We start from the raw sequence: 27,928 nt of genomic DNA, 5'->3' as shown, positions 1-27,928 counted from the left end.
GCATGCAGGAGATGATACCCACCACCTCCCAGGGCTTGTAGGAGAACTGATGACAGCATTCGCCTTGCCTCTGGCACCTCACAGGCCTTCCCTGAGTTTCTGGGCGCTTCTCCTTTCCCACGCAGGAGCTGGTGAAGATCCTGCACAAGGCGCTAGAGGCAGCCCAGCAGGAGAAGAGGGTGTCCAGCGCATACCTGGCAGCGGCCCAGGACAAGGACCGGCTGGAGCTGGTGCGTCACAAAGTGCGGCAGATTGCGGAGCTGGGCCGGCGGGTGGAGGCCCTGGAGCGGGAGCGGGAGAGCCTGGCGCAGACAGCAAGCCTGCAGGAGCAGGAAATACGGGAACTGCAGCAGCACGTGCAGCTGCTCCTGGACAAGAATCAGGCCAAGCAGCAGGTCATCTGCAAGCTCTCTGAGAAGGTCACCCAGGACTTCATGAAGGCCCCAGAGGAGGCTGACAGGGACTTCCTGAGCCAACAGGAGAAGATGGAGCACCTAAAGGTAGGTAGGGAAAAAAAAAAAAGGTAGGTAGGGGCCCTGGGCCCTTGGGGAGGACACTGGTCTTGACCCCAGGGGTTTTCTGGGTAGAACTGGGGTGATCCTTAATCTGGAGAATTCATATTTGAAACAGATGTTGGTGGAAGCATTGCTGCACACTCCCTCACTTTCTTATCCAGAGGACCCAATGCAGCTTGACGTTTTCATGATACCCTAAGCTGAAAAGTGAACGTATCTCTAAATTATCAGAGTAGAGATGGAAAAGCCCAAGTTGGAGTCAGAACTCCTAAGCACTCTGGGGCCGGCCTGGTCAGCTTCCTTCAGTGCCACATTGATGTCCTTGGAAGCCACCGAGGTGCCCAGTGGCCCTCTTCAGCAGTCCTGCACACAAGTGGTGACCTGTGCTGCTGTGACTTGGTCTTGATGACGATAATAATCGGTACCCCTACATACAGATTGTTGATGGTGAGGTGTCCACCATCCTAGGTGCCCTTTCTACATCACTTTATTTAGTCCTCGCACCAGCCCTGGAAGGCAGCCACTTATGTGCTCCCCACTACAGAGGAGGATGCCAGGGCTGTGAAAGGTGAAGTTGCTTGCCCAGGGCTGTGTGTGGAGGAAGTGAGGGAAGCCCTGGGCTCCAGCTCCCTTCTCTGACCATTCTGTCTGCTTTGCTGCCTTCCCAGTGCTTCTAGCCACCACTGTCATCCCTTTCTCACCCTCGTGCAGGCTGTGGCTCTCACCCATCTCCCAGGGACCAGTTACCGCTCAGGAGGTGAGGACTTTATTAAAGGTGTGATGCCTGCCACAGGCTGCAACCTCCTCCCTGGAGGGTGGTGACAGGAGCTGGGAACAGGTGCTTTCAGCCCCCACCGTCCCTACAGGCAGCCATATAGCCCCAGTCAGTCCTGCCCCAACCCTGGCACTCACAGCCACATAAATATACTTCGGATTACTGTGGGAATCCCAAACCGCTATATCAAAGAACTGCTATTGGTGGGGGTCATGGGGGCGGGGGAAAGGAAAAAAAAGATAAAGAAATGCAGGAGCTTTTGAGAAACCAGTGGGCAGTGTGGTGCAATAGCCACTCCCCAAGCTCTGAAGTCAGGCAGACTGCCTCTTGCTAGCTGTGTGACCTTGGGCAAATTATCTCGCCTTTATATTACACGGCCTACCCAGTCCTAGTTGTTAGAAGCATAAAAGATGACACGAAACCCAAATTTCTTTCCCTTTCTTTTTCAGCAGGAAAAAGCACATAACTAGTCTCTGAACCTTTTCCCTTATTTGGTCTAAAATCAGAAATTCTTTTGAGTTCAAAAGGAAAACAAAATCTTTCAAATGCAGATGCAGCTAGGTTGTTAGAAAGCTCTGAAGTGAAAGTTGCTTAGTCGTGTCCAACTCTTTTTGCCCCATGGACTATACAGTCCATGGAATTCTCCAGGCAAGAATATTGGGGTGGGTAGCCTTTCCCTTCTCCAGGGCATCTTCCCAAACCAAGGATCAAACCCAGGTCTCCCGACCTGCAGGTGGATTCTTTACCAGCTGAGCCATAAGGGAAGCCCTGAGTTCCTCATAAAGCGGTGAAGATTGCTTCCATCAGATTGCTTTCCTATTCTGCTCCGCCTGCTAAGTGTCTTTCTCCTTTCTGTGCCATTCTGCTGGAACCCACTGTTGAAGACCCAGTGAAGCAGCATGGGGGTGAGAGAAATGGACTTGCACAAGCATGGACTCACCTAGGAGACTGAATGTGCCCCTGAATTTGCATGTCCAGGAGTTTGTCAGTGAGCTCAGAGATGAAGAGACTCTGGGTACGATTCACATCACCCATGCTTACATTGACAGCTGCTCCCCCGAGGTTGTTAGAAAGCCATCAGTCCTTCAGCTGACACCGTGGAGGTGTTTTGTGCTAGAAAGAGTTGTACGTACTAGACTCCCTTACTTTTAGCCTTTGGGTCTTTGATCCAGGAGAAAATAGAAAATCCATCAAAACTCCACTGTTTGTAGGTTTGGGGACAGAACGTGTTCACATCTCCTGCTTGCCCTTGTGATTGAGGACACTCAACTTTGAGGAAATTGCCCCTTGTTGTCCAAACTGTCAGTGTGAGAACAGAATCACTGACCTCTTGAATACAGAGCTTGGCTGGCAGGGCCAGCCACATCCTGGAGAGGAGGAAGCACTGATCCAGGGTCACACAGCAGAAGTGGCAGCCAGACCCTGGCTCTCCCCATGTCCCATCTGCTCCCTCCCCACTAGCACCAGGGCCGCTCTATATGCCGTTTTCCAAAGAGGGTTCCCGGCTCCCTCGTCCCTGTGAGAGCAGGCAGGCAGACGCTTCTTCCCTGTCCCCTCTCTCCAGTTGTGTTTTCCTCATTTACTTTCCTGGTGACAGTCACGTGGCTTTTCTCTTCTCTGAGGTTTCTCTTTTTCCTTCCTACAGTTCTGAGCCAAGAAGAACACTCAGGGTAGGGCAGTGAGTGGACGGGAAGGCACTGCCCGGACGCCACCCCTGGACGCCACCAGGCCCACAGCTGCTCCACGGGGCACTTGTCCCTGCCCTCCTTGTCTGGGCTGCAAGCAGGGCACCCTGTGCAACATGTCCCAAGCCTTGGAGAGCCCCTGGATGTGAACTGGAGCTTCTGGGCTGGGAGGGATCTAATGGAGAGGGTCAGGATGGCCTGTCAGCTGTGTGCAAGTGACCCATCCCCGTTGTTGAAGTGCCACAGGCAAGGTGTGCTTAACCAGGGCCTGTTCTTAACCAGGGCCTGAAAGAGATGGGTGGCATTTCAGGGGGTTCTGAGGAGCTCCAGTACCATAGTCTTTTATGTCTCAGCACAGAAAGAATTCAACGAGATGCATAGTGATAGATAAGGAGTGATATATTGAAATAGGACGTTTGTGAGGCTTACAATAGGCCAGGTGAGAGAGTGCCATGCTCGAGCTTACTGGGCTACAGTTTTATAATCAAAAGAAAAGTAGGGACAGGGAGAAGACCTTCTTTGTCTTTCTTGAGTAGACATCCTGCTTCCATCATCAGCTTCTCCAAGTTGAGCAGGGGAGTTTTCTTGTCCTTCCATGGTCAAGCTAGGGCCACAAATTATTGTTTTTTATGTGTGCAGAGAACTGTCCTAACTTACTGAGCTCACTGGGCAGGATGTGGTCTCAGGCCACCATTGTTTTATTACCTGGGGGCGTGTCTAGTGCTTCTAGTGCATGGGTTGGTTGCTAAGCAAGCCGGCTTGCTTTTGTGGTTAAGCAAACCTTCTTTTTCAAGTAATCATTAACTGACAAGGGTCTGCTATGATTTTTCTATTTATAATCCCCTAGTGGGGTTTGCTATTTTTTTGATTTATTTATTTTTAATTGAAGGATGATTGTTTTACAATATTGGTTTGATTTCTGCCATACATCAGTATGAATCAGCCATAGGTGTACATATGTCCCCTCCTTGTTAAAGCTCCCACCCTTTCCCACCTCTCTAGGTTGTTACAGAGCCCCAGTGTGAGTTCCCTGAGTTATGAATTATTTAATCACCTACTTTGTCCCTTCACTCTGCCCCTATCAGTCTGATCTAGTCACACCTGCAGCAGTCTCTCACACTCACCTACAGCCAGCCCAATACAATTTTTTGAATGCAAGAGAAAGGGATTGAGTTTCAGCTAGTAAATGCCCTGGAATCACGTGAGCATGTGTTGTCCACTGCTTCTGCAGAGTCCTTCCAAGCAGAATAAAGATGGAGCCATGGCTGTGGTGGCTGTGGTCACTCTTTCAGGCTCCTGCTTGACCCTCCTCAGGGGGGGGTCAGCTTCTCCTTGCCCCAGACAGGAGGATTCATGCTCCCTCCACTGGACAGCTTGCAAAAAGGAGAACTCTAGGCTTAGAGATAGGCCTCACAGATTTATTCATAAGAGAGACAAACCAAAAACATCTAGGGCTCAAATGAAAAAACAGCAACAGGAGAAGGATTATATCTAAGTTATGGTAAATTCATAGAATAGTCATCTATGACTATCAGATCATGTCATCTATGACTTCATAGAATAGTCATCAGACGTCAAAAATCATCTTTAAGAAGCTTCTGTAGAAACAGAGAAAAATATTTACAAAGTGACACTAAGTAAAAAATTTTCACCCCAAATTGCTCAATATGATCACCAATGTGTGACAAAATATGTTTATTTAAAAAACAAACACTACTGGAATGGTTGCTGTTTTGCTCCTTGTAGCTCACTTAGTCTCCAGCTGCCAAGTGAGTTTGTTGAAACTTGCCCCTTTTACAGAAGAGGAAGCAGAGTCAGAGTGACTCAGTGGGCCTCCCGTCCAGGAAATCAGAGCCAGGATTTGAACTCTAGGCTTAATGCTTTCTCTAACATATCACACTGGTATCAAGATTAGAGAAGGGGACTATCAATATTTTTTTTTTTTTTCAGAGTTCCTTTTCTGTTTGCCAATAGTGGGAATTATTGGAAATTTCTGAAGGAAGTGTTGGCAGCACATCTGAAAGTGAGGACCAGGGAGATGGTTCTGGTGCAGCCCATTAAATGCTTTGCTCTCTTCTTCAGGATGACATGGAAGCATACCGGACCCAGAACCGCTTTCTCAACTCTGAGATCCACCAGGTCACAAAAATCTGGAGGAAAGTGGCTGAGAAGGAGAAGGCCCTCCTGATGAAGGTGAGGGCCAGGAGCCCAGGTCTGGCCATCTCTGTCTCTAGCCACCCTTCCAGTCCACTCACCCTCTCACCACTGTCTCACTCTCTCCTCTTGACCTGACTGCTCACCCTCCAGACTGTGCCCTTTGTGAACTTCATCCACATGTCAGAGATCTGTGCTCTGCTGACTGCGGCTTCTGATCACAGGGGTGAGAGGAAGAGGCAGGCAGCCACTGTTGTCCTACCTCCCCACTTTGTAGCAAGCCCTGGCCCCCCTCTAAAGTAACTGCCCAGGGATTTAAAGGGCCAGCACCCTCCCCCCTAACCCCCTGCCAACTTCATACTTCTCTTTTCCCCCTTTTGGGAGCCAGGTATTAACTATATATTCCAAAACAACTGCAGATGTGGGGGAAATTAGAAAGTGACCACACATGCCCAGGGAAAGGTGCAGAAAAGACCTAAGAACTTAAGTTTATACCTTATTGTTTATCCTTGAGGTATAAACAATCAAAAACAGCAAACCCTAGAGTAAGAGGGAGAACCTGATTCCCCGAGTTACCACTGTCAGTTTTAATAATACAGCGGCTAGTTATTTTACAAGCAAAAGCAAGTTTATTCGGGACTAACCAGAGGAATTACAACTTGGGATCCATGAACTGTGGTGAACCGCAGGCAAATTCAAGGAACAGGGAAGGGAAACTTGCTTTTTATAGGGAAAAGGGAAGGGTTAGGAAGGACTGTGATAACCAGAAAGTCCACTAGTGGTGTGGAGGCTTCTCATTGTTTGGACTGCTGAAGTCTCTGCTTTTCCTGCTGGAGAATGAAGTGGAGGCACCTTCCCATCAGAGATGTAGGTGTACACTTCTTCCTGCTTGGAGCAGTTAGTGTTGCAGGGGACAGGACCTGAGAGGTCCCCAAACAGGCCTGACTGGACTCTTTTCTTCGCTGAGCTTTCTTTAATTAATTCCACCCCACCTTATTAGGTTCAGATGTTCCATTTTCAACAAAATATCATGAGGCATACAAAGAAACAGGAAGATATGGGGGCAGGCAGATGGGGGATGTGCAGTGTGTGCCCCACGAGGTGGGAGAGACGTGGTGTGCTGGAGGAACAGGAAAAGCCCCCCGGGTGACATTAGAAGGCACAAGGGCAGTGTCCAGAGCTCCATGTCCATCCCCTGGGCACTGCTCGGGTATATCCCCTACAGGGAGCTTGCTATGGGCCAAGTGCCCTGCAAGGGCTTTGGCTTATCTGAGTCACACAAGAATTCTGAGGCAGACACTATTATCCCCAATGTTCAGATGAAGACATTAAAGCACAGAGAGGTTAAGAAATTTTGCTGTAGGTCACCCAGCCTGTAGTGGCTGAACAGGATGGGACTGCAGGCCACGCAAGAGCCTGTGCTGCCCCTGCCCACTTCGCCCCTCTTGTTTCTGAATCTAGCTCCAGCCCTGGGCCTGGTTCTCTAGCCTGGAGCCCTTTCTGCCTTACTGTAAACTCTTGCATTCGGGGCTCCTCTCCTTTTCTTCATATGAATGGCTGGGGTCGGGGGAATGGAAGATGAGAGCTGGAAGGGCTGGACTGCCTAAAGCTGTTCAGGCCTCTGGCCCAAGCCCAACCAGGTGGCCTGACCACCCCCGACCTCTGCCTCCCACAGTGCGCCTACCTCCAAGCCCAGAACTGTCAGGTGGAGAGCAAGTACCTGGCAGGGCTGCGGAGGCTGCAGGAGGCCTTGGGGGTGGAGGCCGGCGAGTGCTCGGAGCTCCTGAGGCAGCTCATCCAGGAGGCACTGCAGTGGGAAGCCAGCGAGGCCTCGGCCGACAGCGTCGTGCTCAGCCCCAGCACCATCAGGTGAGCCCGGAGCAGGGCTGGGTCTGCAGGCCCCGGGTGCTGCCAGCCACCCTGCTGCCAGTGCTGCTGACCGTGTGAGCGCTGCCCATCCCTTACCTCCTTGTACCTTCAGACGGATGAGCATGTGGTTGGGACAAACCCCATTTTATAGCCAAGAGGTGCGGCCGGCCCCTGCCCAAGGCCACACGCACACTAGTGTAGCCGCCATGGGCCTGCCTCCCGAGTTCTGTTTTTTCCCGCTGCCCCAGACTGTCTCCCAGAGGTGTTTGTCAGAGAGGGGAGGAGGGGACACAAGCCACCTGCCTCCTCTGAGCCAAGCCTTTGCTGAGGACGGTGGACCCGGGCAGTTAAATAAAACAGAATGGGCTGTGGCTGGGGTCAAAGGTCCCTAGAGGCTTGGTAGTCCAGTGGCCAGCAACTAGGCTTTGGAGCCAGACTTGACTTTTTTACTGTGTAACCTTGGACAAGTCACTTTACCTTTCTGAGCCTCCTACTCAGCCTCCCTAAGACGTAGGCTGAGATCACCAGCTTCACAGGATCATGAGGATTAAATGAGATAGCACAGGCAGAGCATATAATAGGGGCAAATGAATGCTGACTGCTGAAAGGCTGTGCGGAATGGGTCTCCACTGCTCAGTCCTGCATGTTGTTGGTGCTGCCTGCTCCCCATCTGGCCTTGGGCTTCCTGGCTGCGGAAGTGTGGCTGTCCAATGGTAGTACAGGCCTCCTAGGGCCTAAGGCTTCATGGAGTAATAAGAGGGTTCTTTTTTCTTTTTTTAATACTTATTTGTTTGGCTGCATCAGGTCTTACTTGCAGCATGCAGGATCTTTGTTGTGTTATGCAGGATCTTGCATTGTGTCGCACAGACTCTAGTTGTAACACACATGCCCCAGAGGGCACAGGCTTCATTAGCCACAGCGTATAGGCTTAGTTGTTCCACAGCCTGTGGGATCTTAGTTTCCCAAGCAGGGATTGAACCCACGTCCCCTGCATTATAAGGCATGTTCTTAACCACTGGACCACCAGGGAAGTCCCGAGGGTCCTTTATATTTGCGCAGAATGAATGAGCATATCTCTTTTAGCACTTGCTATGTACCAGGCACTGTCTAGTCTAGCCCCTAGCAGTTTACATCTGAGGATCTCACTGGGTCTTCATGAGGCAGTGCAAGAGCCCCTGTACCCACTGTACAGAGCAAACTGAGGTCCAGAGCACTGAAGTGACCTGCCCGGAGCCACATGGCCAACCTACAGTAAAGCCCCGCAGGCTCCCTGCCCAGGCCCCACCCTCTCCTCACTGCCCCTTATCTGGGGAAGGGCCTTGCAAAGTGTTGCTGACACGGACTTTTGCTGGCAGTGAGTATGACGAGTACGGCTTCCTGACGGTGCCCAACTACGAGGTGGAGGACCTGAGGCTGCTGGCCAAGATCCAGGCACTGGAAGTGCACTCCCACCACCTGCTGGCCCATGAGGCCGTGGAGCGGCCACTGCGGGAGCGCTGGGCCACCCTGGGCGAGCTGGCCCCCTCGGCAGAACTGAAGCAGCTGCTGCGGGCGGGCGTGCCCCACGAGCACCGGCCGCGTGTTTGGAGGTGGCTGATCCGCCTCCGAGTCCAGCACCTGCAGGCCCCCGGCTGCTACCAGGCGCTGCTGAGCCGGGGCCAGGCCTGCAAGCACTCTGCTGCCCGCCAGATTGAGCTGGACCTGAACCGGACCTTCCCCAATAACAAGCACTTCACCTGTCCCACCTCCAGCTTCCCTGACAAGCTCCGCCGGGTGCTGCTGGCCTTCTCCTGGCAGAACCCCACCATTGGCTACTGCCAGGGCCTAAACAGGTAAGCTATGCAGCCTCGACCTTCCAGGGCACCTCTCTGTCCCTTTGGAGCCACCCAAGAAGCCAGGGAGGTCAACCAGATGGGCACAAGCAGGTGAAAGATCACACTGAAAACACAGTTGGGTCAGAGCCCCGGCTCCTCGTCCCATGCCCTCCCCTGTGACGTGTCCACAGGGTGGTGCCGCTCCCACAGAGAGCACACGAGAGGGCCACTGGGGTCGTGTAGCCCACTGCCTGGGTCAGGGATCATTGCTTTAAACAAAATCCACTTGGAGGAGCCCAAGGAAAAGAGAATTTGTAAATGTGACAGAGGAGGCTCCCGAAAGTTGGGAAAGGAAGTAGGGCTGGAGGCAGACGGTCATTGCAAGCCGAGGCAACTGCTGTCTCTAGTGGGGCCACAGCACAACCCCAGGGGGTCCCATTCGTGCCATATTCCAAGGAGATGCTGTTCCCTGAGACTGTACAGCCCTCTGTGGAGGTCTCTGACCTCTCATAATACATGGCTGCTTCCTTCTCTCTTAGCAGACCAATCTCACTGTCATTCTGTGGATATTTCCGGCCCATCAGGACTGTCAGAATAGCGATCTTAGCCCCTGAGTCAAGGCTTTCAGCAACCCACTTGTTGACACCCTCATGTTGTAGGCCTAAATTCCCAAAGGAAGGAGTCTGGCCCAGCCTGGATTCATTTTTACTTCTGGTTCAACAGCAGGAGACAAGGGATGGTAGGGGGGAGCTGGGATGGGGTGACTTGGTAGGGCTGGGACTCTGGCCCAACTCTGTCTTCAACATGTCTTTTCGACTGCTTGTCCCCATCTGTTTGACCTCTCTGACTTCTTGGGAGGCTCGAAAGAGACAGAGAAGTGCCTTTCCAGTACTATGGGGAGCTCTCAAGGCTGCCCCCATAGAGGTGGCCTAATCTCAAATATATCCCAAAGCAAGTTTTGGTTCAACTTAATTTAAACACATATATACTCAGACAAAATTTACATAAGCCATTCATACAGAAGCTCTTTTTTCAGAATAGGAAGTATATGGCATTTACTTAACACAGAATAAGTATTCAGAGTGTCCCTACTCAAATTGGAATGGTTCCCAAACGTAGCTGTTTTTAATACCTTTTCCCAGCTCAAACTGGGTGAAACTGAGCATTTGTTGTTTAGTTGCTAAGTCACGTCCCACTCTTTGCGACCCAGTGGACTGTAGCCCACCAGGCTCCTCTGTGCATGGGATTTCCCAGGCAAGAATACTGGAATGGGTTGCCATTTCCTTTTCCATGGGATCTTCTCAACCCAGGAATTGAACCTACATTTCCTGCATTGGCAAGCGAATTCTTTACCACTGAGCCATCAGGGAAGCCCTATACATGTACAGTTTCTGGGAATTCAGAGTTAAACCTGAACAGTAATGCCTCTCAGTCTATGCCTCTTTGGAAACTTGTTCAGATTTCACACTACTCTAAACATCTGCTATAGGGGATGTCCGTAGAAATTTATACATTTATTCATTCAGCAGCTGAGCAGAAACGTGCACACTTATCTGTTTGAACATGTTAAAATTCAGAAAGGACAAAACTTCTGAATCCTCTTTAAGATGAGATTTGAAGGGAACTGAAAGCTATGAGATTAGTATGAATGGTTTGTACATTTCACGCAAAGATCAGGTAGGAGCTAAGACTTAAGGAGAGCCTCCTGGATGCCAGGTACATACCTGATGTCATCTAATCCTCAGGAAAGCCCAGCTGACACAACAGAGTGCCTGAGAAGCTAAGGAACCTGACCTGGGCCTCACTATGCATAGGGGCTAAGCCAACTGCTAACCCTGGTCTCCAGCCCCCAGACCTGCTCCTTCCTACCGTGTGCCCACACACTCACAATGGGAGCTATGGTGGAGAGTGTGCTGAGAGCACTCAGAAACTTTTTTCCCTGATCAGATACAACTTTTTTGAGAGCAAGAATGGGGTTAGCCACCTATGAGCTTTGGAGTCTAATCTATGCTGAAGGAGCAGGGGGAAATTCCCATAGCAAGACAGTGTCTGGAGGTAAGCCTTGTGGAAGGCTTGTAGAAGGAAAGAAGCTTCTCCCGGAGTGGGAAGAGGCTGCACAAAGGCTGCTGAGGGCTGTAGAGGAGCAGCTGAGGTATTTCTTTACTTCTTTCTTTGAATGCTGTATTTATTGGCATTTAGGCAGATATTCATACTATTGCTTTAAATAGAAGGTTATTTGTACAGTCCATGGGATCCCAAAGAGTCAGGCATGACTGAGCATGTGCGCACACACACACACACATGCACACACACGCGCGCACACACACACATTTGTAATACAGCCTGTTGAAATGTGGAGAGTGCACTGTATTCTTTCAAAGGCCCTTCAAACCCAGCCCCTTTCACTTGTCTGAGTGCTGCCGTCCAGTGGCAGCCGTTAGAACTGCATGTGTGGTGTCTCAAAAGGACAGAACCTGCTTTTATGCAGCAAACCCAGCCTGTTTAGAGCAAGGCAGATATCATAGTAATGATTTAATACTAATTCAGAGCAAAATTTTAAAATTCATTTCTCTCTAACATATAAGTAGAGTTATTTAAAGTATTAATAGTTTTTTCTTTCCCACATCACCCTCCTTTGCAGACCTTCTCAAGCCTGAATGTATTCAGCCTGGAGTCTGGCTGTAGCCCCAAGAGGTTGATAGGCCCCTAGTGAATGCCAGCAGCCTCTCATCACTGACCATTTTTTCCCCACCGGTTTTAAGTGTACAACTCAATGATCTGGAGTAAATTCACGGAGTTGTATAGCTATCACCACAATTCAACTTTAGAGCATTTCCATCACCCCTAAAAGACATCTTGTACCAATTCGCAGTCACTCTACATTCCCACTTGCAGCCCTGGACAACGACAAACCTTCCTTCTGTTTCTGTGAGCGCTCTTGTGGACATTTCATATACCAGTCATATGCTGTGTGGTCATTTGCATCAAGCTTCTTCCCCTTAGCCTGTTCTTGAGGTTCATCCTTGTCATAGCATATGTTTTGTTCTTTTTTTACTGAGCTACATCCCACTGCATGGATGTGCCATACTTTGAGTATCCACTAACCAGCTGATGGGCATTTGGATTGTTTCTACCTTTTGGCTATTATGAATAATGCCATGAACATTCCTGGGCAATGTATTCTCAGATTCACCCTGGGGACTTCCCTGGTGATCCAGTGGTTAAGACTCTGTGCTTCCACCGCAGGGGACACAGTTTCAGTCCCTGGTCAGGAACTAAAATCCTGAATGCTGTTTGGCACAGCCAAAAAGAAAAAAAAAGGATGCACCCTGGATGAAATCTGCCAGGGAAGGAGAGAAAATAGTGCTTCTTCCAGGCAGACATCCCTGCTCAGCCCTGTGGGGTTTTCTTCTTTTTTATCCATGATCTCTAGAGCGTCGTGATAAGTCTGGGGGAGAGGGGAAGCAAAGGAGAAAAGGAACTCTGAGTACTGAGCGCCTGGTAGGTGCCAGACAGTGAGCAAGATGCTGTGTGTCTGTCTCCTTCACGTCTCACAGGCCTGGGAGGGGAATATTGTTAACCCCACTTGACAGGTAATGAGAATGAGGCTGAGAGAGACTAACACACTTGCCAAGGTCTCAAAGCCCGTGAATATTAAGATGAGGGCAGCTAAACTTTATAAAGAGATCTCACTGCATGTTAGCCACCGTGCATGCATGCTAAGTCACTTCAGTTGCGTCAGACTCTTTGCAACCCCATGGACTACAGCCCGCCAGGCTCCTCTGTCCACGGAATTCTCCAGGCAAGAATACTGGGGTGGGTTGCTATGCCCTCCTCCAGGGGATCTTCCCAACCCAAGGATCGAACCCGCGTCTCATGTCTGCCACGTTGGCAGGTGGGTTCTTTACCACTAGCGCCACTTGGGAAGCCCATTAGGCACTGTGCTAGGCAGTTAGCGTGTATTTACTCCGTTCGTCCTTGAAACAGTCCTGTGATTATTATGAGGCTGAGGCTCAGAGAGGTTAAGGACCTTGCTCACAGTCACCCAGCAAGGAAGCTACAGGACCAGCATTCATACCCAGGCAACAGGACTCCAGAGGCCCTGCTCTAAGATGATCCCCATCACTCCATAAATCCCCTAGGTAGTCCTCTTCAAAAGCACGTTCATCTCGCCCCAGTTTCCAGGAACACCAGCCTGGTTAGGGAGTGTGGTGGGGAGGACACGCCCCAGGGAGCCACACCTGCCCCGGGCTGCCTGGTTGTAACTGCCGCGGGTCACTCCAGGCCTCCTTTCCTCCCACTCCAGACTGGCGGCCATCGCTCTGCTGGTCCTGGATGAGGAGGAGAGTGCCTTCTGGTGTCTGGTGGCCATTGTGGAGACCATCATGCCAGCTGACTACTACAGCAAGACGCTCTTGGCATCCCAGGTGAGCCAGTCAGGGAGAGGACTGGGGGCCATGCAGGTTGGTGCCACTGAATTGTTCCTAGGAGCCAATGGATCTCTGAAAAGCCAATGAATCTCTGAATCTCCATTTCTCCCTCTGTACAGTGGGCCAGTAAACTCTGCTCTGGGACTGCTGTGATATTCCAGTGAGCTGATGGCCTTGAGAATTGTCAGGGCCCTGCCCACACCATAGGTGGTTGTTACTCCAGGGAGGACATTATGTTATGAGATATCCTAGGGAAGGGAGGACATTATGTTATGAGATATCCTAGGGAAGGGAGGAGGAGGAAATCTAGTGTCACTTGGTGTTTGCCAGCTAAGAGTTTCAAAAGAGAGGTCAGGTAACAAGGAAGCTGGGACTTGGGAGGGCGGGATGACTGGGATGCTTCACATGCTCCCATAATCGCCCACTGAGAAGCACAGCTGCCTGTCTTCTCACAGCCCCTCCGCTGCCCTCTGAGCGCAGGCCAGCCCTGGGGTCAGGCAGAGCTAGGGTCAGAGCCAGCCCCTCGGAAAACAGCCTTGTGCCCTTGGCAGGTGGCATCACCTCTCTGAACCTCAGGCCTGCCTGCTTCCCAATGGGCGTAGCACTGCTTCCTGGGATTGTTGAGAGGTGTAAATGTGAGACCATCTCACACCTCCTCCCTCCAGCCTCTCCCTCCTCACCCCTTGTCCTATTCTCGCTGCATCGGTGCATCTGCCTGATGAAGAGAGGGATGCTACTCAGCGGGAACCTTCTCACTCCCCATCGAAACCTACCGAGCCATTACCTGCACCACCCCCACCCCCCATCCTGTTCCCCTTTCCTCCTTCAAGCACCCGGCACTGTTTTCTCCTCCTGGGTGGAGAGGTGAGGAGAGAGGTCAGGGATGGAGAGGAAGACTTGGGAGTCATCAGGAAATAGGTGGTGAACCAGGTGAGGACTGTGCTCTGCTGTGTGGCAGGGAGGCCCAACTTAGTAGTGCCTTTTTGGTAGGTTCCAGGGATTCTTTTGATGATGGCTGTTCAGCAGTTGTGATTTTGTTGTTTTCATAAGAAGGGGTGAGTTCACTTCCTTCTACTCCTCCAACTTGAGCTAATCTCTCCTAATAGTGGCTTAAATGGAGGATTATTTTTCACAGATAATGAGAAAGCTAAAGGCTCCTTCTGGCTATCTGTTCTGATCACAGGATGGCCACACCATCTCTGGTCATGTATTTTCTGAAATACAGAAAATTTCAAATATACAAAAGCAGAGAGAAAGTGTAATGAACCTCCATGTATTCATTACCTAGCTTCAATAATTACCAACACAGGGAGGCTAGTACTATTCTCACCTATACTCACACCATTCCCCCTGCTTTGATGACCTTGCAGTAAATCTCAGACATCATCAGTCCATCCATGCATCCTTCAGCGGGTTCAGTGGCATCTTAGATTTAGTGGGTTACCCTAGGCTTTGAGCGCCACAGCGGACCTGGAGTTCAGGGTGAGGAAGGAGGGAAGAGGGTGTTCACCACAGCTGAGAGCTAAGTCTGGAAGAAGACTGAAATGGGGAGAGGGCTGAGAAACCAGCAGTTCCAAGAAAGAGCAAGAGGACCCTAAAATGAGCTCATCACTGAGATAGGAGCAGCCACAGAACAACCATATCCTAGGGCAGGGAAGGAGCCAGTGCTGGGAGTGATCAACCAGGTCCAGTGAAACAAGGACGGAGGCATGACAGTGACCACGCTCAGCACCATCACCTCTGGGCCCCACGACCTTGCCCTGAGCATCTTGTGCATCAGACCAAAAATAGGTGCAAAGTCGAGGCTGTGGTATCAACCGATCCAAGCCTCAGCTCCATCTTGGCTTGAGGTTCAGGACAAAGGGGCCCAAACTCCACGGGCTAAGAACTTCTGATCTACAGAGACCTCTGCATCAGAGCTCCCAACCTGGAGGGCTACTCACCTATGGAGTGACGTGTCTCCCTGTCAGGCTGGGCACCAGCTCCTCCGGACACTCTGTGCCCCCAGACGGGGCAGGACCCACTGGGAGCAGCCCCAGGGCTGTGTGTGGACCGGCTGGGTGTGAGGGGTAGATGGGAAGCAGACAGCCCCTCCTGCAGGGTAGCACGACAGGTCCTCTCTTGGCTGCAGGTGGACCAGCGGGTGCTACAGGACCTTCTCTTGGAGAAGCTGCCCAGGCTGATGGCCCACCTGGGACAGCGCCACGTGGACCTATCCTTCATCACCTTCAACTGGTTCCTTGTGGTCTTTGCAGACAGTCTCATCAGCAACATCCTCCTCCAGGTCTGGGACGCCTTCCTCTACGAGGGCATCAAGGTAGGGCACCGCAGAGGGTGAGCGGGAGGGTCTTGAGCAAGTCCCTGCCTCCTCTGGGTCTTGATTCTGCCCCTGGATAAAGGGAGGATGGAGCCCACCCAACGGGGCTCTGGGGGACCTCTCTAGGGAGCCTGGCTTCATCAGCTCAAGTGCTCTGCATCCCTGAGAGGAAGTGGTGCTTCTGCCTCTGAAGACCATCCTAGAGCTGGGAGGATTCCCTTCCTCCGAACAGGGGGCTTCAGCCTGCCTAGAAGGCACATCACTGCTGCCTCTTCCTCCTCCTGTTCAGACCGAGCCCTAGACGGGGCGGCTTCTCCCAGCTCTGCCCTTTTCCTTGCGAGGAGATCCTGGGCAGGCCCTCCCCTGGCCTCCGCCACGTTTCCCCATGATGGTAGTCCTCACAGTTCACCAAGCACCCTCGGATCCATCTCTCCATGCAACTCCTGCTAGCACCCCATGTAAAGACAGGGTTACCCTCATTAGATCCAACAGGGGCAACACTTTGCCCCGGCTCCCAGGACAGTCAGGCTCCCAATCCCCAGATTGCCAGCTGAGCTCCCCGTGCAGTTTCCAGCCACCCCCGCCTTGGCTTTGCCCCACATGTTTCTTCCAAGCCTCCTGTCTCTGCAGCCTGTCCAGGGCCGTCCACACCGCCTGGGGGTGTAGGTTCTGGGGCTTCCCTGCCCTGGCTCCCTATCCCCACCCTGCACCCCACTCTGCCCCCCAGGTGGTGTTCCGCTATGCCCTGGCCATCTTCAAGTACAACGAGGAGGCACTCCTGAGGCTACAGGATAGCCTGGAAATCTACCAGTACCTGCATTTCTTCACCAAGACCATCTGTGACAGCCGGTGAGACCCGCTCCTCCCCCGCCCCTCCACCACCCCCATGAGCGCGACCCCAGGACACAGAGCAGAGCACTGACCCTCCATCACAGCTTAGAAATCTTTAGGGACATCCCACTGCCTCAGAATCTGTCCCCTTAACATGGCACTCAAGGACCCCACGCAGTTTTGTTCTCCTGCCCCCAACACCCATGCCCTAGGATCCTGCCCAACAGAGCTGTCTGAGTTCCCAGGACAGCCTCCGTCTCTGGGCTTCTGGCCCGGCAGGCTCTTCTGCTTAGAATGCCTCCCTGCACTCCCACCAGCACCGTGCTTGTCTCGCCCACCTGTGCTTTTTCCTCAAAACTCAGCTCACAGTCCCCTCCTCCAGGAAGCCTTCCCTGACCAACTTGTTCTTCCAAGGTTAGAGGTCCCTCAGCCCTAAGTTTCTTCCTGCCTCAGTACTTATCACTTCGGGTGGAAACTGTCTTCTCAGTCACTGTTTCCTCTCAGGAAGGGGCCTCGGCTGCCTGAGTGGAGTGAACGCAGGGGTGCCCAGGATGCCCGCTGACTCTGACTCTGCTTTCTCCCCAGGAAGCTGATGCACATTGCCTTCAATGACATGAACCCCTTTCCCATGAAACAGCTGCGCCAGCTGCGGGCAGCCCACCGGGAGCGGCTGGAGGCTGAGCTGAACGAACTGGAGCAGCTCAAGGCCGAGTACCTGGAGACCCGGGCAGCCCAGGGCCCCGCGGTGCCCGAGGGTTCCCCGAGTGAGGATGAGGGGGAGGCAGAGCCCTGACATGGCTGCCTGCCCACCCCAAGCCCTTTCTCACCCTGGGCTGGCAGGCCCAGAGAAGGACGGCCATGCAGCGATATGTGACCCTCAAGTCCCTTCTCCTCTGTGGGACTCAGTCTCCCCATTGAAACGTTGGCTTCTGAAGCCACTGATTGGGTTTTCTCCTCATGAGCACCCCTTCTCACTTCCTCCGCAGAGCACTGTAGCACCCAGACAAGCAAGAGTGCTGTCTTTATAGGGTTAACCTTGAACATTCTCTAAGTTTTATCTGTGTATAACAGTGTAAATACTGGAAATAGTTCACAAGCTCTGGAACCTAAACAGTTCTCAGTAACTGGTTGTTCCTGGGTGGGCCTGGGGCTCCAGGATGTCGCACCACCAGGGCCTTCTCAGCCTAGGACGTCTCTGGCTGCTGTTTCTCATGGTGTCTCTGCAGGGCCAGTCCTGGTTCCCGGAGGAGCTGAGTCCATATGCATTTACAGCTCCCGTCTTTGTGGGCGACAGCGTCTCTCAAATACTGGTTGGCCTTTTGATCCAGGCCCAGCTCCCACCTACCCGTTTCCTGGGCCTTGCACCTACCCTCTCCTTTCTCCTCACAGCCCATCTTGGGTGTTGGGGGGTTTCTAGGGAAACCCCTGTCCACCACCAAGAAAAACTTGGTGCGGGGATTGAACAGAGAGCCCTGGTTAGCTGGCCAAAGTCTGATCTCCCACCACCAACTTCATAGTCAGGGGCAAGAAGGGTCACCTCTTTGAAAACTGGGTGGTTGGGAGAGAGAGAAAAAGGTGGTGAGACAGACAGAGCCTGCAGCCAGGTCAGGGCTAGCTTGTGCAGAACTCAGCTCCAGTTCTTCTGGGCTCTTCCAGGCCCTTCCTCAGCAAACAGGCTTCCCCCATCGCCCTCCGTGCAGGGGGTCGAGGCTGCACAAGTGATGTGAGCAGCTCATTCCTCAGCAAAGCCTATGACTGTCTGCCAGACTAGCCTTGGGCTCAGCAATCTTTGCTATGAGGGACTAGGGTAGGGCTTCTCACAGAAAAGCCTCCTGCTCTGATCCAAGTTTCTTTTCGAGGCTTGGGAGGGAGGCCACACCCATTGCTGGGGACAAGGGACAGGCCCTTTTCTCACCCACCAGCGTGAACTTGGCGGGGTTGGCGCACCAGACCCCTTGTTCCCTCCCATCACCACCCCCACCAGCCCCAGGGAGAGGACCCTCAGGGTTCCTTTCCTCCCACATTCATCAGGGCGGCTGTGAACACTACACCAAGGCTTGATGGCCTTTTCATATTTGCCAAACTTATTCGTCTGCTGAGGTCCTTTCACCACCAAACAGTAACTGAAGCATGATGGTGGTCTGAGGGCAGCCTGGGGTGGGGGGGTCCTGGCTGCACCCCCAACAGGTTGCAGGCTGTATCCCTCAGGGCCATCACCAGGAAGACTGGGCGGTCTGGCCTCCTGGAACGCCGGGAGGGTTAAAGGAGATGACGCTGGTGCTGCGTCTGCTTGCCCAGCAGAGTGAAGCACACAGCCTTGGCAGTGAATGGCCTTTTCATAAAGAAGGTATCACCAGGAAGGCCCTGAGGGCCAGAAAAGGCCCCCGGTTCCAGCAGAGACTGGGTCCAGCTGGTCCCTCTGACTCCAGCCTTTAAAACCAGATTCCCTCCTTGGCAAAAATACAGCACGTGACCCCAGCTCAGACCAGGGCTGCTGGACAACGCACCCCCACCCCTCGCCTCCCGTCTGCCACCCGCCTCTGCTCCCACCTCCCTTTCCTCCTTCCCTCATCCTTTGTCTTCACTTGTCTTCCCTCTGCTTCTCTCCCCGCCCGCCCCCACCACACACACACCACGCCCAGGCAAAGAAGTTCTGCCCAAAGTTGAATGTCTGTCCCCTCCTCCTCCTTCACTGGGAGGGGTGGTATTATGCAGCTGACCCAGCACTGTGTCACCTCTGGTTCCTACCTGGCTGCACCACAGTACCACCTGGGTGCTGGGTCAGAGCCTGTTGTGGGGCATGGGTGTTACGGTACAGCGACAGGGTTGGGGACCACAGGCAACGAGGACTGACTAGTGGGGCCTCCGGCCTTGTATCGGGGAGCTGGAGCGAGAGCCAGGAATGTGAACTGCCTGTCCTAGAGCACCCACTCATCCGACAGAGCTCGGTTTACAGATGAGGAGACGGCTCAGAGAGGTTAGCCAACTTGCCCAAAGTCACAAAAGCCACAAGTGTTTAAGCCATGCTTAAGCCTTAGAGGCTGCTAACTGGAAAATCCAGGGAGAGCTCCTCCAAGCTAGAACACCTCCCCCAAGAACCCAGGAGAAAGGGCAAGCTTGGCCTATGGCCCCCTGAGCCGTGAGGGCGAGTGGGGATACCCCAGGCAAAGGAAAATGGGAGGAAGAACCATCTACCTGACAAGGGAGGCTGTAGCAGGGACTGGGGTGGGGGTAGGGGGGCCGAACTCCGAGAATCTCTGGGGCGGCTGCTGCTCCTTGGGAGCCTGCCCACCCTCCCTCAGCTCTTCCTGAAAGGCATTTGGGGCCCAGCCCCAGTGTCAGGTTCCTGGCCCCGCACCACAGCTGTCGCCCCCACCATCCCCAGGGATTGTTGCCTTCCTGGCTGGAGGATCTGATCCCTCACAGCCCCACCTCCCTACCCCAGGGGTGGGCCCCCTAGCTCAGAGCATCCCTCTCCCAGACACGAGGCCCCCAGCAATCAGGACACGCTCCATTCTACAGGTGAGGGAAAGGAGTTACCCAGGGAACCTTCCTGGGCAATATCCTAAGAATAAAGGGGCTCCTCAAAACAGCAGGGGGCCACTGTGGAAGATCTGAACCCTAAAGTGGGAGATACATGCTAACTTCTACAGGATGCCTGTGTTCAGGGTGCTCTCCCGCATGTTCAGAACCTCCCCCTAACCCTGATCCTCCCAGGCACAGGTCCCCTCCTTCCTCAGCTCAACCTGCCATGAGCACAGGACCACATGGTACAGAAAGCTCCATGCTGGGCAGATAGGGGAGAACTTGCCACTTTCCCTCACACACATGCAAAAACAGGTTCTTGTCACCCAGAAGACATTTACCTACATGTGGCAGGTTAAATTTTAAAAGAAATTTTGGCCATACCGCACAACATATAGGATCTTAGTTCCCCAACCACCGGTTGAAACTTGCACCCTCTGCCTTCAAAGTACACAGTCTTAACCACTGGACCACCAGCAAAGTCCCAACACACAGCAAATTAAACAAAGGCCATGCTGACACAGGAAGGTGTTGGATTTCTGGCCTATCTCAATCAGCAATAAGGCCCAATAGAAGGTCCTGGCAGATGGACCCAACTTTGGGACCAGACCTATTGTGTGTTTCCTAGCTAGAGACCCCTGGATAGGTCATTCCCGTTCTGGCCTCAGTTTCCCCATGTGTGCAATTCAGATAGTCAGCCGGTGTTGTTGATGTTCAGTTGCCCAGTCATGTCCGACTCTTTGCTACACCATGGACTGCACCATGCCAGGCCTCCCTGTCCCTCACAAGTTCACATCTATTGCATCCATGATGCCATCCAGCCAGCTATCTTATCCTCTAACACCCTCTCCTTCTGCCCTCAGTCTTTCCCAGCATCAGGGGCTTTTCCAATGAGTCAGCTGTTCACATCAGATGACCAAAATACTGGAGCCTCAGCTTCAGCATCAGTCCTTTCTAGCGAGTATTCAGGGTTGATTTCCCTTAAGATTGACTGGTTTGCTCTCCTCGCTGCCCAAGGAACTCTCAGGAGTCTTCTCCAGCACCACAATTCGAAGCCATCAATTCTTTGGCGCTCTGCCTTCTTCACAGTTCAGCTCTCACAACTGTACGTGACTACTGGGCAGGTAGTCTTCATCAAATGGATCAGCGTTACGGGGATGGAAGGGGAAGGGGGATAAGCACACCTACACAGCATCTCTAGGAAGAGTCCTAGGGTGTGTCTATTGCAGAGCCCTCCAATGGCCTCCCCACTGGTCATATGTCCAGGCCCCCCCAGAAAGGTCCCTGTCAACCTGCCTGTCCCCAAACGTGGTCCCAGCCACCCACTCTCATGGCACAGAGGGGTAAAAGGCAGATACATGGCTGGGAGGGCACAGCCACTGGAATCTGGGAAGACTTCCCAGAGAGGGACATTGGTACTGGCCCTGGAAGAAACGACAGTAGGAGGTGAGGGAAGAGAACTCCAGGCAGAGGGGACAGCATGAACAAAGGCACAGATGTGTGACAGTGCAAGGGGGTGGGGGATGCACCAGTTACTGGCCCTGGCACTAGGTGAATTAAGACGTTGAGGTGAATTAACACTTACTGAGCCACGTACTGTTCTAGCTCCTAGAGATACACCACTAAAAAAAGAGCTCTTCACAAGAGAGGTGGTGTGGTAGTGTAGTTAGAAGCTTGGGCTTGGGAACCACTCTGCCTAGGGTTGAATTACTACCTGTGTGATCTTAGGCAAACTATTTTAACCTCTCTGTGCCTTAGCTTCCTCATGTGTAAAATAGATGAGTAACAGGTAACCTCATAGGTTTGTGTGACATAAACTATGGTGATGCATTGAAGGTGCCTAGAACTGTGCCCCGCTCATTAAGTGCTAGCTGATGATATTCCTAAAAGGCTGGACCACCCCCATCTCTGTCCCAGTGCCTAGCATGCAAAACCCCATAGCAGGCGAGAACGGGCAGCAGCGCCCCCTCCTGGCTGCAGAGAGAAAGAAGGGCGTCCTCCGGGTCCTCCCCGCCCTCTTCCTGCAGGCGGACAGAGAAACCTCAGGAATTACTCCACCAGCCCAGGTTCAACGGGCGCTGCTCCCGAGGCAGGCTCTGCGCACGCACTTCACCAGGTGGGTAAATTAGATCGTCTCATCTAATTTTCAAACAGCTCTCTGAGGCAGACACAGTTACTGTTTCCTTTTCACCAGGGGAGAAACTGAGGCTCCCGGAAGATCGAGTCCCTTGTTCCAAGCCACTCGGCGAGGGAGCGGCGGGACGCGAAGGCAGGCGAGTGTGACTGTCCTCAGCCTCGGCTCGGTTAGCCAGGCAGCCCGCCCCAATCACTGCGGCGTGTGCACGCCGGTGTGCGCGCCCGTTCTGCGCGCGTGTGCGCGCCCCGGGACCAGCCCTGGGGGCCAGGAGCGCGGCCGAGGGCTGGAGAAAGGAGGGGTGGCCCCGCGAACTCGCGGGGCGCGAGGGCGGGGCATGTGCCTGGCCCTTGCCCCGCCCACCGGCCCCGCCCGCAGACTTCGGTGGGGAGGAGGAGGCGGCGGCGCTGGGCTCCGGGACTCGGCGGCGGCGAAGAGCGCGGAGTCGGAGCTGGACGCCGCCGCCGCCGTCACCGCCACCGCCACCTGCGCGGCAGTCATCAAGGTAGGGCGGCCCCGGGCCGCCGGCCATACCTTCCCGGTTTGTGCGATGTGTGCGCGCTGCGCCTCCGGGCTGCAGCGCCTGGGGAGGGATGCTGGGGCTCGGCGCACCGCGGGGGACCTGGCGGGGCGCGGGGGACCTGGCTTCCAGCCCCTCCGCGTGACCTTGCACAAAGCACTGTTCTTCTCCAGGCCTCAGTTTCCCCGTCGGAATAGCGGGCGCAGTGGTGGCACGTTCCTCGCCTGACTGTTAGAGTAGGGGCCGCCTCAGGCTCCAGCCTCCCGACGGCGCGGAGCTCGCATGGGCACTGTCTGCACAGCCTACCCGGAACGAACGCGGCTCATACTGGGTGTGGCTGGTCGTGCCCGTCAGCCTCCCTCCCGGCCCCCGCTAGCGGCCTGGGTGCCCCATGGGACCCGTGTGGTACTCTACCCTCTCTTGGCTAAGAAACCTGCTGGGCCTCAGCTTCCGGGCACGAGAAATAGGCAAGGGGAGAGGACACCCCCCAGGTCCCTGTGGAGCTGGCCTGGGCATGCAGGGTGGGGCCATCAGAGTCTGCCAGCCAAGTCTACCTCGCGGTCTGGGGCGGCGAGAACCTTGGGTTGGAGGTAGTGGGGCCCTCGGCCCCAGACTTGCCTAGACCAAACCTGTGCAGGCACCTGGATTTAGGGAATGGTGTGGAACCTGCCCTCCCCTTCCCTTCCTTTCCCCACCAGATGCTGACGCCCAGCTCGGTGTCCCAGCCTGCTGTGACAGGGCTAGGTCCATGCATGGACCCCAGAGGGGCTCCAGCACCAGGAGAGCCATGTCTGGGTGGGGTTGGGTCTGGGACAGAGCAGGTGTCCGAGGGACTGTGTGTGGCTCCCGACTCTCTGTGTAAAGAAGAATCCTGGCATCTGGCCCAGCCCCTTGGTCAGATCCCCTCTGGAAGGTCTTGCTGTCCAGTTGCACACCCCTTATTATGGGAATCTCACTAGCTGTAAACAGAGCTAGGATCTGCTAGTCCTGCTCTGAGCACACAGACAACATCTGACTCCTCCCTGCCTCCCACCCTGGGGTAGTTATCTGGACTCTTAAGTCAGTTCACCTCAGAGATAAATACCCCCACATCCAGCATTGTTTCTTCTGTTGAAGCTGAAGAGAGCAAAGGCGGGACCAGGGAGCTGAGGTGTCTGCCCCAGAGAGGGCAGTAGTCAGCCTGGGGCTTGTTCACAACCCACTTCCTTAGGATTTACCTGCAGGTGAGCTGCCTTAGGTCTGGAGTGAGAGGAGCCAGAGGAGCCTCTCTCCAGACCGTATCCTCTCCTGTCACCCGCCCTGATTGAGGGAGCAGGTTCAGAGCATCAGGTCTGGGCCTTCTGGTCTCCCTTGTCCTCCTGCGAGACCTGTCCCTCACCTGGGAGCTTTCTTACAGCCAAAAAAAGGGCGAGGCTGCTGGGGTAGGGGGTGCCCGCTGGGTCCTCAGAGGTGTGTGAGCAGAGGTTGGCCAAGCACTTGCTGAGGGTGAGGTACCTTTGACTGCAAGTCTGGGACTCTCAGGCTGAAGTAGAGTGACCACAACCTCACCTTCTGGCCATGGTGGAGCTGCACGGGACTTGAGGCTAGACCATAGATGAGTGTTATTATTCCCTCGTAAAAGCAGACTAAGTATCTGTACTGTCACTCAAGTGCAGCTCCCTCGAACAGGCTTAAGTGCTACCTATGTCTCCTGTCATCTCTACCTGCGTGTAATTCGGGCTCTGTTTTCCTGTTCCACTAGTCCAAGCTGTTTGGACCTTGATTTAGAGCTATGGCAGATCCTGGGTATTAAACAGTCATCCTAGGTCAATAATTTTAAAATGCACCATGGAATTATGAAATATCTAAGCTGAAAGGAATCTTAAAAAATCATCTCATTCAACCCCATCATTTTACAGATAGATATCCTCTGTCCCTGGAGGGGATGTGACTTGTCAAAGATCACACAGCAGACAAGCAACCAAGCCCAGGGATCTTGATTCCAGGACTTGAGTGTGTGTGTGTCTGAAAACACATACCATATAGTAAATGAAAGCACTCTATTTATTCCTATAAAATTAGCAGAAATAAATGTAAAAGGATAAAACTCTATGCTGGTAAAGCTATAGGGATTCTCCAGTAGCGTTTAATTTTGCAGGGCAATCTGGCAGCTTGTTCCAAAAGTCCATGAAAATGGTCCTAACTTCCGTTTGCCCCTAGTCTTCTACTTTGAGGACTTTGCCCTAAGGAAGTAATTATAGGAGAGATGAGTGTAGTGCTGTTATTTACAAGAAGTTATCTTATGGTAAAGAAGCGCTTGGTGTTTTACTACGGCTGAATAAGCATTTCATTTAAAAAGTACAGCTTTTAAAATAATGATACTGAAGTTTCCAATACCAGAGTCTGGCTAACACAGGAGCAGTGTGGTCCAGAGGAAAAGCCCCAAGACTCAAGTCAGCATACATTCAGCGAAGGTTCTTCCTCACCCCATCCTGTGAGCTCAGGTCAATTCCTGCCCTCTTCTGCACCTCACTTCCCCTACCTGTGAAGTGGGGTAGATTCAGTGATTGCTGAATTTCCTTGAGCTCTGGACAACTCACGTTCTAGACTGAGCAAATCTCCATAGCAGAAGCCTTTATTAGGAGGAGCAGGGAACACAAGGATAACCAAAGAATGTTCCAGCCTCCCTACCCCATGACCCCATCATTAAATAAATCCTCTTAGAGGCAAACAACTAGCTAGCATTTTTCTTCTAGGGAAGGGGTTTCCCTCAGCCTTAGAGCTTTGTTACCGCAAAATGTCCAGAACCTGGATTATTTTAGAGGACAGAGATTTTCCAGGAGGATCAGAAAATAATTCACCAAGATTCTCCATGTATTGTTTTATGTTGCCTCCTTCAGAACAGATTATAGGTGTTTAGCAATCACATCTATTATGAAGGGCCAGGAGTTGGAGCAAACATTTACAGGACACCTACTGTGTTAGCCCTTGAGGTGCCTCCCGGGGGCTTGCAGGCCACCATGGGAAACGTATTAAGTTAAACTATGTGAAAAGGCCAATATCTGGCTACTTTTGACTTAACAAGAAATGGCCATTTTATTTGGTTCAGCCTGAATGGAAAAAGATATAATTAAAAAGCAGTGTGTTCCTTACCATATAATTGAGAGATTGGCAGGGTGCTGTGGGGGAAAGAGTGATTAGATTACTGTGTAAGCTCACAGAAGTCATGGAGGAAGAACATGGGAGCCTTGCCTTGGATTATCAATAACAATAATAATAAGCTAATATTTATTGAGTAGTTACCACCTGCCCGATTTTCCTAAGGGCTTCACATTTGATCATTCAACTTTTCATTTATTAAACACCTTCACTGCACTAGGTTATTTTCTAGGTATGGTGAGGAGGGGTTCTTGACAGTACACAAAATAGACTAAAAAAAAAAATCTGTCTTAAAGGAGCTTAAGTCTCATAGGAAAATAAGACAGACAAATAAAATAGCTGGTGATAAATGAGATGGACCAAATAAAACATAAAAGGATATTTCAAGTGTGTGAGGGAGAATGAAAGGGAAGAGTTGTGGTTTCAAATAGTTGGTGGGGAGAATCACTGAGAAGGTGACCTTTGGAAGAAGGCTTAGCCGATTCCTGGGGGAAGAGCTGTCCAGGTGAAAGGAATGACCAGTGCAAAAGCCCTAAGGTAGGACCATGCTTGGCACCTTCAGGAAGAGCTGACTAGAGTAGTGGTAAGAGGGAAGAGGACACAAGTGAGGGAGGCCCGTGGTCAGATTGTGTACCCCGTCTCATGCAGTATGGAATTCTGTAAGTTTGAGGGAGGTATGATTTTTCTCTTTTTCATTTAAAGGAAGAGAGATACAGAGAGTTTCAGTAACTTGGTGAAACATTGTCTCATAGAGGAGCTAGGGCTTTTGGTCAAGCCTAGTAGGAGCCATGGAAAGCTTTGAACAAGGAAAGAACATGGCCACATTTGAGTGTTACTGCGATTCTTTTGCTGTACAGAGAGAAGGCTGTGGAAAGAGTCTAGGGCTGGAATGATGAAGCTGGACCAGGACAGCGTGAACCATTGAACATGGGGGCAGAGGATCTGCTGAGCTTGGTCCTTGGGGTGAAATAGGAATCCAAGCCAGAGGAGGAGGAAACCATGCTGGCTTTGGGCCTTATTTATTTCAGTCAGTTCAGTTCAGTCGCTCAGATCAGATCAGATGAGATCAGTCGCTCAGTCATGTCCGACTCTTCGAGACCCCATGAATCGCAGCATGCCAGGCCTCCCTGTCCATCACCAACTCCTGGAGTTCATTCAGACTCACGTCCATCGAGTCAGTGATGCCATCCAGCCATCTCATCCTCTGTCGTCCCCTTCTCCTCTTGCCCCCAATCCCTCCCAGTATCAGAGTCTTCCAATGAGTCAACTCTTCACATGAGGTGGCCAAAGTACTGGAGTTTCAGCTTTAGCGTCATTCCTTCCAAAGAAATCCCAGGGCTGATCTCCTTCAGAATGAACTTGTTGGATCTCCTTGCAGTCCAAGGGACTCTCAAGAGTCTTCTCCAACACCACAGTTCAAAAGCATCAATTCTTCGGCGCTCAGCCTTCTTCACAGTCCAACTCTCACATCCATACATGACCACAGGAAAAACCATAGCCTTGACGAGACAGACCTTTGTTAGCAAAGTAATGTCTCTGCTTTTAAATATGCTATCTAGGTTGGTCATAACTTTCCTTCCAAGGAGTAAGCGTCTTTTAATTTCATGGCTGCACTCACCATCTGCAGTGATTTTGGAGCCCAAACAAATAAAGTCTGACACTGTTTCCACTGTTTCCCCATCTATTTCCCATGAAATGATGGGACCAGATGCCATGACCTTAATTTTCTGAATGTTGAGCTTTAAGCCAACTTTTTCACTCTCCACTTTCACTTTCATCAAGAGGCTTTTGAGTTCCTCTTCACTTTCTGCCATAAGGGTGGTGTCATCTGTATATCTGAGGTTATTGATATTACTCCCGGCAATCTTGATTCCAGCTTATGTTTCTTCCAGTCCAGCGTTTCTCATGATGTACTCTGCACATAAGTTAAATAAGCAGGGTGACAATATACAGCCTTGATGTACTCCTTTTCCTATTTGGAATCAGTCTGTTGTTCCATGTCCAGTTCGAACTGTTGCTTCCTGACCTGCATACAGATTTCTCAAGAGGCAGATCAGGTGGTCTGCTATTCCCATCTCTTTCAGAATTTTCCACAGTTTATTGTGATCCACACAGTCAAAGGCTTTGGCATAGTCAATAAAGCAGAAATAGATGTTTTTCTAGAACTCTCTTGCTTTTTCCATGATCCAGCGGATGTTGGCAATTTGATCTCTGGTTCCTC

The 27,928-nt window shown here is 52.2% G+C and overlaps 2 protein-coding genes across 6 annotated transcripts in view; both read left to right on the top strand.

The window, feature by feature from the left end:
• Positions 1 to 17,501, top strand: part of TBC1D2 (TBC1 domain family member 2) — a 42,518-nt gene extending 25,017 nt beyond the window's left edge. Inside the window, exons 1-9 of one of the 2 annotated variants that reach the window (XM_005210170.5) lie at positions 1,194 to 2,305; positions 2,936 to 3,226; positions 5,058 to 5,168; positions 6,805 to 6,998; positions 8,354 to 8,830; positions 13,119 to 13,239; positions 15,374 to 15,559; positions 16,287 to 16,408; positions 16,976 to 17,501. In XM_005210170.5, the coding sequence (XP_005210227.1) occupies positions 5,064 to 5,168; positions 6,805 to 6,998; positions 8,354 to 8,830; positions 13,119 to 13,239; positions 15,374 to 15,559; positions 16,287 to 16,408; positions 16,976 to 17,183 (1,413 nt within the window). In that variant the 5' untranslated portion in view covers positions 1,194 to 2,305; positions 2,936 to 3,226; positions 5,058 to 5,063 and the 3' untranslated portion in view covers positions 17,184 to 17,501. Of the gene's footprint in view, positions 1 to 125; positions 501 to 1,193; positions 2,306 to 2,935; positions 3,227 to 5,057; positions 5,169 to 6,804; positions 6,999 to 8,353; positions 8,831 to 13,118; positions 13,240 to 15,373; positions 15,560 to 16,286; positions 16,409 to 16,975 lie in introns of those variants that run through there. The other variant, NM_001101981.1, reaches the window with a different exon arrangement.
• Positions 17,502 to 20,961: 3,460 nt separating this feature from the next.
• The window catches only part of CORO2A (coronin 2A), a 65,393-nt gene continuing 58,426 nt past the window's right edge, over positions 20,962 to 27,928 (top strand). Inside the window, exons 1-2 of one of the 4 annotated variants that reach the window (XM_024995963.2) lie at positions 20,962 to 22,031; positions 22,110 to 22,188. In XM_024995963.2, coding sequence (XP_024851731.2) covers positions 21,790 to 22,031; positions 22,110 to 22,188 — 321 coding nt within the window. In that variant the 5' untranslated portion in view covers positions 20,962 to 21,789. 4 annotated transcript variants of the gene reach the window in all.

The sequence above is a fragment of the Bos taurus genome, chromosome 8, assembly GCF_002263795.3.
Source record: "Bos taurus isolate L1 Dominette 01449 registration number 42190680 breed Hereford chromosome 8, ARS-UCD2.0, whole genome shotgun sequence".
NCBI classification, from domain to species: domain Eukaryota; kingdom Metazoa; phylum Chordata; class Mammalia; order Artiodactyla; family Bovidae; genus Bos; species Bos taurus.
The sequence above is the reverse complement of the archived record's forward strand: the minus strand, read 5'-3'. Positions and strand labels throughout refer to the sequence as shown.